The sequence below is a fragment of the Rhinoraja longicauda genome, chromosome 3, assembly GCF_053455715.1.
Source record: "Rhinoraja longicauda isolate Sanriku21f chromosome 3, sRhiLon1.1, whole genome shotgun sequence".
Classification (NCBI taxonomy): domain Eukaryota; kingdom Metazoa; phylum Chordata; class Chondrichthyes; order Rajiformes; family Arhynchobatidae; genus Rhinoraja; species Rhinoraja longicauda.
The window spans coordinates 86,056,246-86,069,209 of NC_135955.1; the positions used below are offsets into that span (position 1 = coordinate 86,056,246).

Genomic DNA, 12,964 nt, shown 5'->3' on the forward strand with positions numbered 1-12,964 from the left:
GTTCATCTAAATTGGACTGCTTCCAACCCGTCACTCTATCCTCCCTTGTAAAGCTTGTCTCCGCTATGAAACCTGCAACCTGCCCCCTTGATCCTGCCCCCACTGCCCTTCTGAAGGATGTCATTGCAATAGCCGGTCCCAGCATCCTCTCTATTATCAACAGTTCTCTGGCCACTGGCACTGTTCCAACCAGTTTCAAGCACGCGGTGGTCCAGCCCCTATTGAAAAAACCTAACCTAGACCCCACCTTGCCTAGCAACTACAGACCCATTTCCAAATTGTCATTCCTGTCAAAAGCCCTTGAAAAGGCAATTCTAAACCAATTAGTGCCCTACCTGCACCAAAACACCATCCTGGAAAGTTTCCAGTCAGGTTTCAGAGCCCACCACAGCACAGAGTCTGCCTTGTTGAAGGTACACAACGACCTGCTTCTTGCCATCGACACCGGCGACTGTGCAATCCTGCTCCTTCTCGACCTCAGCGCAGCGTTCGATACAGTGGACCACACCATCCTTATTGACCGTCTCCGGTACGCGGTTGGCATTGATGGCACTGCCCTGAGCTGGTTCGCTTCGTACCTCAAAGATAGGAGTTTCGCCATCAACATAGGCAGTTATTCCTCTGCTCCAGCTAGCCTCTCCTGCGGAGTTCCACAAGGCTCCATCCTAGGCCCCATTCTCTTCTCTCCCTTGGCCAAATCATTCAAAGGCACGGCATTTGTTTCCACTGCTATGCCGATGACACTCAGCTTTACCTCCCCCTGAAACCCAACAACAAGTCAAATTTAAACAGCCTCTTACACTGCCTTGAGGACATAAAATGTTGGATGGCACAGAACTTCCTCCAATTAAATGAGAGCAAGTCTGAGGTCATCCTATTCGGCCCCCCCGACTCCATCAAATTGATAACAGGCAGTCTTGGAAGTCTATCCTGCCTAGTCAAACCGCATGTCAAAAACCTCGGCATGATATTTGACTCTGCATTAAAATTTGATAAGCAAGTCAACGCTGTGGTAAAAGCCAGCTTCTTCCAACTTCGAACCATAGCTAAAATCAAACCTTTCCTCCAATTCGACGACACAAAAAAAATCATTCACGCTTTCATTTCCTCCCGCCTAGACTACTGCAACTCCTATACACTGGGATCAGCCAATCTTCCCTGTCCCGCCTGCAACTGGTCCAAAACGCCGCAGCGAGACTCCTGACGGGTACCCGTAAAAGGGACCACATCAACCCGATTCTGGCCTCTCTCCACTGGCTCCCTGTATGGTACAGAATCAACTTCAAGCTCCTCCTATTCACGTATAAAGCCCTAAATGGACACTCCCCCCCCTACATCAAAAATCTTCTAACCCCCCTCTCTAACTCCAGGTCCCTCAGGTCGGCCGACTTGGGGCTACTCACTATCCCGCGGTCTAGGCTTAAGCTCAGGGGTGACCGCGCTTTTGCGGTTGCAGCTCCTAGACTGTGGAACAGCATCCCTCTCCCCATCAGAACTGCCCCCTCCATCGACTCCTTTAAGTCCAGGCTCAAAAGCTATTTCTACTCCCTAGCGTTTGAGGCTCATTGAGGAGGCGCTGTGAACTGTTTGCGTGCTACTGTATGTTTCATTTTTTTTCCATTGGAACCTAATCAGATGTACAACACTTTGGTCAACGTGGGTTGTTTTTAAATGTGCTATACAAATAAAATTGACTTGACTTGACTTGACTTGACCAACTTGTCCATGCCAACCCACACACCCCATCTGCACAAGACCAGCCTGCCTGCATTTGGCCCATATCCCTCTAAACAGATCCAATCCATGTACCTATCCAAATGTTTTTTATACGTTGTGATAGTCCCTGCCTCAACTACCTCCTCCGGCAGTTTGTTCCTTACACCCACCACCCTTTGTGTAAAAGAAGTTGCCCCTCACATTCTTATTAAATCTTTCCCCCAACACCTTAAACCTATGCCCTCTGGTTCTTGATTCCCATACGCTGGGTAAAAGTGTGCATTTACCTTATCTATCCCTTTCATGATCGTGTAAACCTCTACAAGATCAATACTCATCTTTCTACGTTCCAAGGAATAAAGTCCTAGCCTGCTCAACCTCTCCCTATAGCTCAGGCCCTCGAGACCGAGCAACATCCTTGTAAATCTTCTCTGCACCCTTTCCAGCTTGACAACATCTTTCCTATAACAGGGTGACTAAAACTGAACATAATACTCTAAATATGGCCTCACCAATGTCTTGAACAACTGTAACGTGACATCCCAACCTCTATAATCACTGCATTTTGTTTATTATGCACTATAAACTAACTCTCATTATATTTCACACTTTAAATATTGTTTCGTTGGCTGGGATTTTTTTTGAAATTTCACCTGTGGTAAAAAGCAGAACATAAATGCAAGACTTTATGTCATTCCTTTCAGGTGACTCGAATCCAAACATTATCATGATATTAATGTTACGTATGCGTGGTTAAGGCACATCTGGTGTTACTGTGATGGTCATGAAAGAAGGATCAAAAGTCATTGTAATGGCCTGATAGTGCAGATGGTGCCCACCATTATGGAACCCACCAATGGTTTTCATTCCAGGTAGCCAATAACAGGCAAGACATGTGTTGTTCTAGATTCTTGTCCAGGACGCTAAAACAAATAATCTGGGAGATACAATAGATTGCAGATGCTGTGACCTAGAGCACAAAAACTGGAGTAACTCACTGGGGCGAGAAGCATCTCTGGAGCCTCAGGGGTCGTCACTGTTTAGGAACCGCAGATGCTGGTTTAAACTGAAGATAAGACTCAAAAAGCTGGAGGAACTCAGCGGGTCAGGCAGCATCTCTAGAGAGAAGGAACGGGTGACTTTTTGGGTCGAGACCCTTCTTCACGCGGACCCTCCAGGTTTTTAAGGGTAGTTAATGTGGCTGGTCGAGACCCTGCATCAGAACATATGATCTGAATAGACTGTAACAAACCATCATGGCAACAGGAGCCCTGAGTGGTAACTCATGGTTGTAGCCCATTGCTGTTAGGGGACCTGAATTTAGTGCGGAGACTTGGATGGGCAATAGGTGAGGGGGAGTCTGTAATTTGTTTAGGTGTCGATGGATGTGGATTTGAGCCCCTTCCATCTACAGCTGGAAAAGCATCAACGGTGGCAGGAAGAATTTTTGAAGCGCAGTTACTGTTGTTATGGCGACAAATCGAATAGCCAAATTGCACTCACTATGTAATTAATCACTAGGATTTTGTGCTGCAAGAGAGAACACTCTGCTCCTTTTCAAATGGTGCCATTTAAAGCCATCTTGAATGGCAGATTGAACCTCTTGGAAAAAAATATAACAGCAAAAATAGGAGCAATTTGGTCCACCATCTACAACCACGTGGAGAGATGAGTTCAGTTCAGTTTATTGTGACGTGTGCCGGGGTACAGTGAAAAGCTTTTGTTGCCTGCTAACCAGATGGAGAAAATGTGTGTGAAAGATCCGGGAAAGGAAGCACACAACGAAAAGCTTCTCCATTCGCCTTTAAATGGTAAATTATAGGGATGGCACGGTGGCGCAGTGGTAGAGTTGCTGCCTTATAGTGCCTGAAACGGGTTATTGGGAGAAGGCAGGAGAATGGTGTTAGGAGGTAGAGATAGATCAACCATGATTGAATGGCCTAATTCTTCCCCTATCACTTATAAGACCTGGTTTCGATCCTGACTTTGGGTGCTTGTCTGTACAGAGTTTGTACAGACAGTCAACAGTCAACAGAGCTTTATTTGTCATTCGGTACCAAGGTACCGAACGAAATTACATAGCAGTCACACAAAAAAAAAAAGAACACAAGACACATGACCCCAACACAAACGTCCATCACAGTGACTCACAGTGACTCCCTGTACGTTCTCCCTGTGACCTGTGCGTGTTTTTCCCTGGAGCTCCGGTTTCCTCCCACACTCCAGCCGTACAGGTTTGTAGGTTCATTGGTTTGGTATATTTGTAAATTGTCTGTAGTGTGTGTAGGATAGTGTCAGTGTGCGGGGATCCCTGGTCGGAGTGTACCCGGTGGGGGCTGTTTCCGCACTGTATCTCTAAACTAAACGTGGCATTTCCAAAATTAATAAGGTTGGAACCCATTCATCAAGAAATCCCCTCCTTGTGATTAGTAATAGACAATAGTAGGAGTAGGCCATTCGGCCCTTCGAGCCAGCACCACCATCCAATGTGATCATGGCTGATCATTCTCAATCAGTACCCCGTTCCTGCCTTCTCCCCATACCCCCTGACTCCGCTATCCTTAAGAGCTCTATCTAGCTCTCTCTTGAATGCATTCAGAGAATTGGCCTCCACTGCCTTCTTGAGGCAGTGAATTCCACAGATTTACAACTCTGACTGAAAAAGTTTTTCCTCATCTCCGTTCTAAATGGCTTACCCCTTATCCTTAAACTTATCAAAAGAGTTGGTCCATTCTTGCTCCATTTTGTGTTCACTTATCTCACACATTTGCCAGCCCTGATGAAGTTCTGTCATTCCTCCTGGTAGATAGACACAAAGTGCTGGGGTAACTCAGCGGGACAGACGGCATCTCTGGAGAAAATGAATAGGCGACATTTCGGGTCTAGAGATATAAGAAGATAACTGCAGATGTTGGTACAAAGCGAAGGTTTTTATTCACAAAATGCTGGAGTAACTCAGCAGGTCAGGCAACATCTCGGGAGAGAAGGAATGGGTGACGTTTCGGGTCGAGACCCTTCTTCAGACTGATTCTTCGGGTCTAGAGATGTTGCCTGACCCGCTGAGTTACTCCAGCTTTTTGTGTCAATCTTCGGTTTAAAATCAGTATCCGCACGCTGTTCCTTCCTCCACGCTTCAGTGATGAAGTCTGCGATGGTGAGCTTTTCCAGTTTTTCCTGTCTTTATTGCAGCTGATCTAATTTAAAGCAGCTTTATCAACGTTGCAGCTTCCATCAGTGTTATCAGCATGGGAGGTTAGAAACACAAAATGCTTCATTATTTTCTTTGTCATTGAATAAGCTGCTGAAACTTGTGAACACTGGATGAGATCAGCTTTGGCAGCAGATGCACATGTAGTCAAATGCACCTTCAAAATCCAAAGGCGGGTGAAAAATAGGATTTGGAATAAAGCACCAGAGCAACACCATCCAGGACACGAACAAAATAAACACATCGTAGGCATTAGTAGCTGCCTTTGGGTATTAGAAAGATAGACAGAATGCACCATGTAAGACTCATGTAGGAAAATGATGACACATAGAAAATAGATTTAAATTTATTTGGCTTGGCTTACAAAGTATTTCATTAATTATGAAGTTCTTCTGCATTATTTTTCAATTTCACAGTGCAATTACAAATATTCTATTTTAGGTGGACACTGGTTTTCCCTGTGACTGGGTAACAGTGTTTTTTTCAGTGAGTTTTCACTGACAAAATACAGCATAGGTTAAACAAACTTCTCATTTAAAAATAGAATCCACATTGCTTCAGCGCACTGCGAGATCCACAAGATTGGGAACGCTATGCCGTTAAAAAGTCAAAGCCTGCTCAGTTCGACTTCATAACATTCAGAACAAAATGTTTAGCAGGGGGCTTGTAGTTCCTGTTCTAAAAACAAAACACGCCAGAATGGCTCAACACCAATCTGGCTCATTTGTCTGGATTCAGTTCTGAATGGCATTCGCTGTGTGGAAGGTCCGAGTCTTTTCCAGCTTTGGATTAATGACAGTACTTTTTTTTTTTGAAGTAGGCTGGGTGTTAAAGTAAAAAAATGCCAAGATTGCACTATTTAGGACAGGAGCCAAATGATATAACTGCTGAAATTACCGAGTGACAACCAAAAGTTCTTCTTGCAGAGGCTGACTAAAATGGACAACCAGGTGAACGAGTGAAAGGAAAAAGAAAATGACAGAGACGTTTGAGAGAAAGTTAAGATTGTGTGATGGACGCTGGAACAGTTGGTTCCTACCGATGAAAGAACAGAAATGAGCTGAATATTTTTCACCGTATATTTTGAGTTGCAGGATTTACATGAAGAATATAAGCAAGAACTTTCAAAGCAGGCATTGACAAACATTACTGGAAATCAGTGACATCAGCTGCAATGGAACCTCCAATTTATTTTACAAGAAAACACCAAAGTGGACTCGCATTTTATTTATTCAAAAGAATAAAAATTACTTATTTATTCACCATTAACCAGTTCATTAGATCTTCCCCTTCCTTTATTTTCCAGACTTCAGAGAAGGATTTCAACTTCTCCCTGAAAGAAACAATCATAGCAGAGTGACAGATTGTACATGCGGTATTAAAATCGGGCTGTAATTTCTACAAACAAAACAGAGTGCAAGCACTAAGACGATTTTCATGTTTAATTAAGCGACTTTCTTGGAAGCCATAGTTTAAAACCCACAATGATGTGGGAGCAAAATCCTGATTGTCTTTGTAATTATAAGTAATAACATCCATCAACATAAACAAATTGAACTCATAAATGTTAATCAACAACCCTGTACATTTAAACGTAGCATCTGACCGACCACATTGTATCTTAATGCAAGGGCAGTTCCTTAGATTTTTTAGATTTTGATTTAGAGATATAGCGCAGAAACAGGCCCTTCCGGCCCACCGATTCCGAGCCGCCCAGCGATCCCCGCACGATCTCAGCACATTAACACTATCCTACACCCACTAGGGACAATTTTTACATTTGCCCAGCCAATTAACCTACAAACCTGTACGTCTTTGGAGTGTGGGAGGAAACCGAAGATCTCGGAGAAAACCCACGCAGGTCACGGGGAGAACGTACAAACTCCGTACAAGACGTACAGGTATGTAGGTTAATTGGCTGGGTAAATGTAAAAATTGTCCCTAGTGGGTGTAGGATAGTGTTAATGTGCGGGGATCGCTGGGCGGCACGGACTTGGTGGGCCGAAAAGGCCTGTTTCCGGTTGTATATATATGATATGATATGATATGAGTACAGCACCCTTAGTCAGGATCCAACCTGAGTCTCTGGCGCTGCATTCGCTGTAAGACAGCAACTCTACCGCTGCGCCACCGTGCCTTCTTCTGGTCATTCCAGTAATCAGATTTTACAACCACCAGTGTGCATGGACCTTATGCACACAGTAACCAGAAAAAAAAACCTAAATGTGCACAAATCAAGACCATTGTTCTGAAGAAAGATCTCGACCCAAAACATCACCTATTCCTTTTCTCCCGAGATGCTGAGTTATTCCAGCTTTTTGTTACTCCATATCTTCAGTTTAAACTGCAGCATCTGTAGTTCCTTCCTCCCATTGCCATTTAATACACAAATAGTGGACTTCAAAATTTATTGGAGAATTTGAAGTGTTTTTTGAAATGTAAATGTCAGTATTTTTGCATATCATTGTGCAACATAGGGCACATTCATTCATCATCCATAAACAATATTATCATTGAAGACTGAGACGAGGAGGAAGGTTTCAACTTTGGGAACATTTGAAGGACCACGTGGAGTATTAGCAGGAAAACAGAGCTAAGGTTTGGATCAACCATGATCCGCATGGTTAGATTTGGAATCAAAATTTGGACAATCAAATCAATCAGAGTGATAGGTTGTGAATGTGGTATTAAGATCTGGCTATAATTTCTACAAGTGGTACGTGCAAGTGGTGAGAACATTTTGTGTCTAATTATGCGACTTTCTTGGAAGCCATTGTTTAAAAGCCACAATGATGTGGGATCAAAAACCACATCACCAACTGTGTCCTTTAACCAACTGGAGAACGGTCCTGACCTCCCATCTACCTCATTGGAGACCTCCGAACTCTCTTTAATCAGGCTTAACTGCACCATATAACTAAACATTATACACTTTATCCTCTATCTGTACACTGTGGACGGCTTGATTGTAATCATTACAAAAGAATGTGACATTCTTTTCGCTGATGGGGTAGGACGCAACAAAAACGGTACACATGACAATTATAAAGCAAACTAAACTAAAAGAATGGCTACTAGGCACACCTAAGAGGCTGAAAACCCAACTTGTGCTCCAACCATTCTCATTGATCTAAGCTATGCCAATATCTTAACAAGAACTGTTCAACAATATTTGATCGATATGCTGAAAAAAAAAAGTCAAATTACCTGTTAAAAAATGCATTCAACAAGAACTTTTAACATTAGAAAGTGACACAGAGAAAGGCTGCTATTGAGAAAGAACAAGTAAGAAGCATCTACTATAACCAACACTTGCAAAGTTCAAGTTCATTATTTTTTGGAAGAAAAGGATAGCACTCCGGGAAATATATGAAAAGCTTCAAAAGGTCTCTTGGGTAGAAACAGTGATTATCGGCAAAGTGGTTTCCACACTGAAAATCAACATCCTGGTGCCTGCAGATAATTAGTTACTTAGAAAACCTCCCTGGAAATCTTGTGTATTTGACTATTAGTCAGCTCATAGAATATGGCTCTAAATGGAAATGAGTAAATGTGGAAAGAGCAAACCTTTGGAAAAGTGCAGTGTACAGCAATTAGGACATTTGAGTGCAAAGCAATAGGAAAAATTAGAGAGGCCCATGACACACTGGCCTGATAACACACAAGGGTCTCACACATCTGAATTATGATGCTCATACTTCCATGGCTCGTCAGTTGGCGGGGCTAGGAGACATCAGATGTGAGCAGCATGGGCCGGTAGGAGGGTGAACCAGTGCCTTCAAAGTACACAAAGATGGCCGGGCAAAGAGAGGGATGTTGGCTCGCAGGAACTGCTCCTGTACATCGAGCGCTCAGGCCAATCGGACTTTGGGCTTTGAATAATGGCGCCAAAAATGGCAGAGACCGCATGTGTAATATATGCAAAATGAATTTGCACATGTGACAAATAAAGCATTATTGACTATTAAACTACTACCACTGTCTAACTTCCAGAAGAACCCAAGGCATTTTGGGACTTTCTGCATACTCTCTAAACATCAATGGCTCGTGTCTCCGCAGAATGGATAACGATTTCAAACATCTACAAGCCTCCATTTTCATGCAGAACATTTTAGGCAGACTGCAGACTTTAAAAATACAACGCGGATACAGGCACTTCAGCCCACTGAGTCTGTGGTGATCTGCGTTCACCCCTACACTGGCGCTTTCCAACACACTAGGGACAATTTACAATTTTTACCTCAGCTAATTAACCTACAAATCTGTACGTCTTTGGAGTGTAGGAGGAAACTGGAGCACCTGGAGAAAACCCACCCGGTCACAGGGAGAACGCACAAACTCTGTACAGACAGCACCTGTAGTCAGGATCAAACCCGGGTCTCTGGCGCTGTAAGGCAGCAACTCTACCGCTCCGCCACCGTGCCACCCATCAGTTGCCGTACCCAAACACCCTATTCATCTCTTCCAGATATGCTGCCTGAACCGCTGAGTTACTCCAGCACTTTAAGTTCAACGCAAGATTCCAGCACCAGCAGTTCCTTGAGTCTCAAATCATTTGCTTCTAGCTTAGTTTAGTTTAGAGGTACAGCGCGGAAACAGGCCCTTCGGCCCACCGAGTCCGCACTGACCATCGATCCCCGCACATTAACACTACCTACACACACATACTGGGACAATTTACAATTATACCAAGCCAACTAACCTACAAACCTGTGCGTCTTTGGAGTGTGGGAGGAAACCCAAGATCGCAGAGAAAACCCACGCAGGTCACGGGGAGAATGTACAAACTCAGTACAGACAAGCACAGGATTAAACCCGCGTCTCTGGTACTGTAAGGTAGCAACTCTACCGCTGCACCAACGTGCCTCACTTGTGACAGCACTTGTCCCAACGCCCGTCTAGTTGGGATGGGGAACCTGAGGCTCAGTTTTATTCATTTACACGATATGGGCATTCTTTGACAAGGTGGCGACGTGCTGCCTTCAAAAACTGTTGCTCTCCTAATCAACGACTCCTACATTCCTGGAATGAAAACCGCAGATGCCAGAAATCTGAAATAAAAACAGAAAATACAGATCGGGCAGCATCCGTGGAAAGAGAGCCCATGAGCCGAGTCTTTAAACGCTGTTTCTCTTTCCACAGATGCTGGTTGACCCGCTGCGCGTTTCCTGCATCTGTTTTTTTTAAATTTTGTGCTCCTACAGTGCTGTTGCCTGGGGAGTTGCAGGACTTGGAGCTAATGACAACGAAGGAAAGATGACATGTTTAAGTCGGGATATTGTCTGACTTGGTGTGGCTGCAGACCGTGGAATTCCCAAGTAGCTGCTGCACCTGTCCTGAAATCTTCCGTTGCACCACGCAGAAGGGTTTCCATCTGCCGTGAACTACAGTGAATAGAAGTCACAATTACTTTTATTAATGAGCGTACTGTCTGCCGGTGGTGCACAAATAGTGAGGTTGGAGGCCGAATGATGAAGATTGCAGCCTGTTGGGGTAATAGGCATTGGATGTGGAATATATGACATGATAAATTTACAGCCTTTCAGTCTGGGCACACAACCAGCTTCACGGACTGACTGTCCATGGAAGCGAAAGCTGGACTTTTTCCCATTTCTGGTCCAGTGCAAACTCCTCTTTTTGCTGCAAAACATTGAAACTAAAAGGAGTTTTTTTTTTGCAAGAGACGGTAAAAAAAAGGTTAATATTTAAAGGAGAATGCTTGAGGAATAACTTGCTTAGTTACAATTTGACGTTTTCAGTTTAGTTTAGTTTGGAGATACGGCACTTAAACAGGCCCTGCGGCCCATCGACTCCACACCGACCATCAATCTCTCCCAGTTAAAGTAGTTCTATGTTATCACACTTTCCCTTCCACTCTAGGAGCAATTTCACAGAGGACATTTACCAACAATCCGCATGTCTTTGGGAGTCCACCGGGGCACCCGGAGGAAACCCGCACAGTCACAGGAAGAACATGCAAACTCCACACGGACAGCACCCGAGGTCAGGATCGAACCCGGGTCTCTGGTGCTGTGAGACAGCAGCACTGCCAGCTGTGCCACTGTGCCGCCCCTGAAGGACTTACGACAAGGATGGCAGGTTATCCCTAAAAATAATCAAACAATCGCAGTTTATTCCACATTAACATCTTATCTAATGAAAGTATATTCATGCATACTTGGGGAATCTATCGTAATCTGATTATTTATAACTCCATGGCAGAGAAGAGAGGCTTTACCATATTATGTCAACATTCCAGGATCAACGAGCTTTGGGCACAGCACTTAATGGAGAGATGTTGAAAAACTGTCATTCCATTAAGCTTTCATTTGGAAATTGATTATGCAACAAAACTGCGCCAGAATAAAACTCGTTGCGTTGTGGACTGGTGCCATTCCACTTTACAACTTCAATATATGGAATTTTTAATGTGATCTCTAAGTTCTAAGTCAGAAATAGAGCCAATACTCCTGGTATTGCACAAATGTTTGTACTCGTCTTGTAAATTTATGATTAACATTCTAGATCCCTAATCGTGGCTAAGTAGATGAACACTTTCACAGAATACATACTTCACTATTGTAGGAGGCATTTTCCTTCAAGGGACACTTTTCCGAACTGAACACCTCAGAACATCTTGCAGGATGTAGGGGTGGCACGGTGGCGCAGCGATAGCGTTGCTGCTTTACAGCGCCTGAGACTCGGGTTCGATCCTGACTACGGGTGCTGTCTGTGAAGAGTTTGTCCGTTCTGCCCGTGACCGCATGGGTTTTCTCCGGGTGCTCCAGTTTCCTCCCACATTCCAAAGATGTAAAGGTTTGTTGGTTAATTGGCTTCGGTAAAATTGTAAATTGTCCCTAGTGTGTGTAGGATAGTGTTAGTGTGCGGGGATCGCTGGTCGGCGCAGACTCGATGGTCCTGTTTCTGCACTGCATCTTTAAACTAAACTCAAAAATACGTAATAATTTATTTGCAAAATAATGGTGGCCCAGTGCATGACCTTGGCTGGAATAAAACAACTGAGCGTGTGTAATATCATCAGTATTGCCTCAGACTGGTGTTACAAATATGATAGGGTCATTTAAGAGGCTGTTAGATTAGCAAATGAATAGGTAGCGAATGGACGGAGATGGAACACGTGCATTTCGCTTGGGCAGCTTGCAACCCAGCAGTATGACTATTGATTTCTCAAATTCCAAGTAACCTTTGCTATCCCCCTCTCTCAGTCCCTCCCCATTCTCGTTCTCTGACTAGATCTTCTGTCCTCCAGATTAAATATTACTGATTGTATGCCGCGTTGTCACCATCCCCTCAGCTAACAATGAACCATTCCACATTTCTTTATCAGCACCTGCTTTGATCTATCATTTTTATACCTGACCCTTCCATATCTCCAGATTCCCTCTCCCCCCCTGACTCCCAGTCGGACGAAGTCTCAACCCTAAGTGTCACCCGTTCCTTCTCTCCAAAGATGCTTCCTATCCCTCTGAGTTACTCCAGCATTTTATGTACATCTTACATGCAGGCAGAGTTTAACTTAGCCTGGCATTGTGTTCGGCACGGACATTGTGGACTGAAGGGCCTGTTCTATATTCAGTCGTCAAGACCATCATTTATCACCAAATTGGATTTGTGGTCGGGGTTAAACCACATTAAAATGATATGAATTTTGATTTGACAATTATAATAAGCCACTGCATTTCCATATATATTAACAGAACAAAATAAACTTAAGTAAAAACAAGCTTCAAATTTATTTTATTCTAATATTGTGTTTCGTCCCAGAATGCTGAATCAGTTTATCAAGCATTTAATACCTTAATACCGACCAGCAGATTACATCGCATCTGTCAGTGACAGCAATGCAATGCACTTCATAACAGATCGACTCTTTAAATACAAGGCCTCCCCATGAATTAACACATTTCTTTTAACTATTCTCGATGTGTTATCTCGTTAGTCATAGGAAATGGAGTCTTCACGTACCATTAAACTGAGGACGGCCTGATGGCATTCTCCAGTACAAGAATGTATTCTTTA

At 43.7% G+C, this 12,964-nt stretch overlaps 1 protein-coding gene across 1 annotated transcript in view; it reads right to left on the reverse strand.

Annotated features, from left to right (window-relative positions):
• Positions 1 to 5,283: 5,283 nt before the first annotated feature.
• The window catches only part of msh3 (mutS homolog 3 (E. coli)), a 254,529-nt gene continuing 246,848 nt past the window's right edge, over positions 5,284 to 12,964 (reverse strand). The window contains exon 24 of the mRNA XM_078396561.1: positions 5,284 to 6,257. Coding sequence (XP_078252687.1) covers positions 6,176 to 6,257 — 82 coding nt within the window. The 3' untranslated portion in view covers positions 5,284 to 6,175. The remainder of the gene's footprint in view (positions 6,258 to 12,964) is intronic.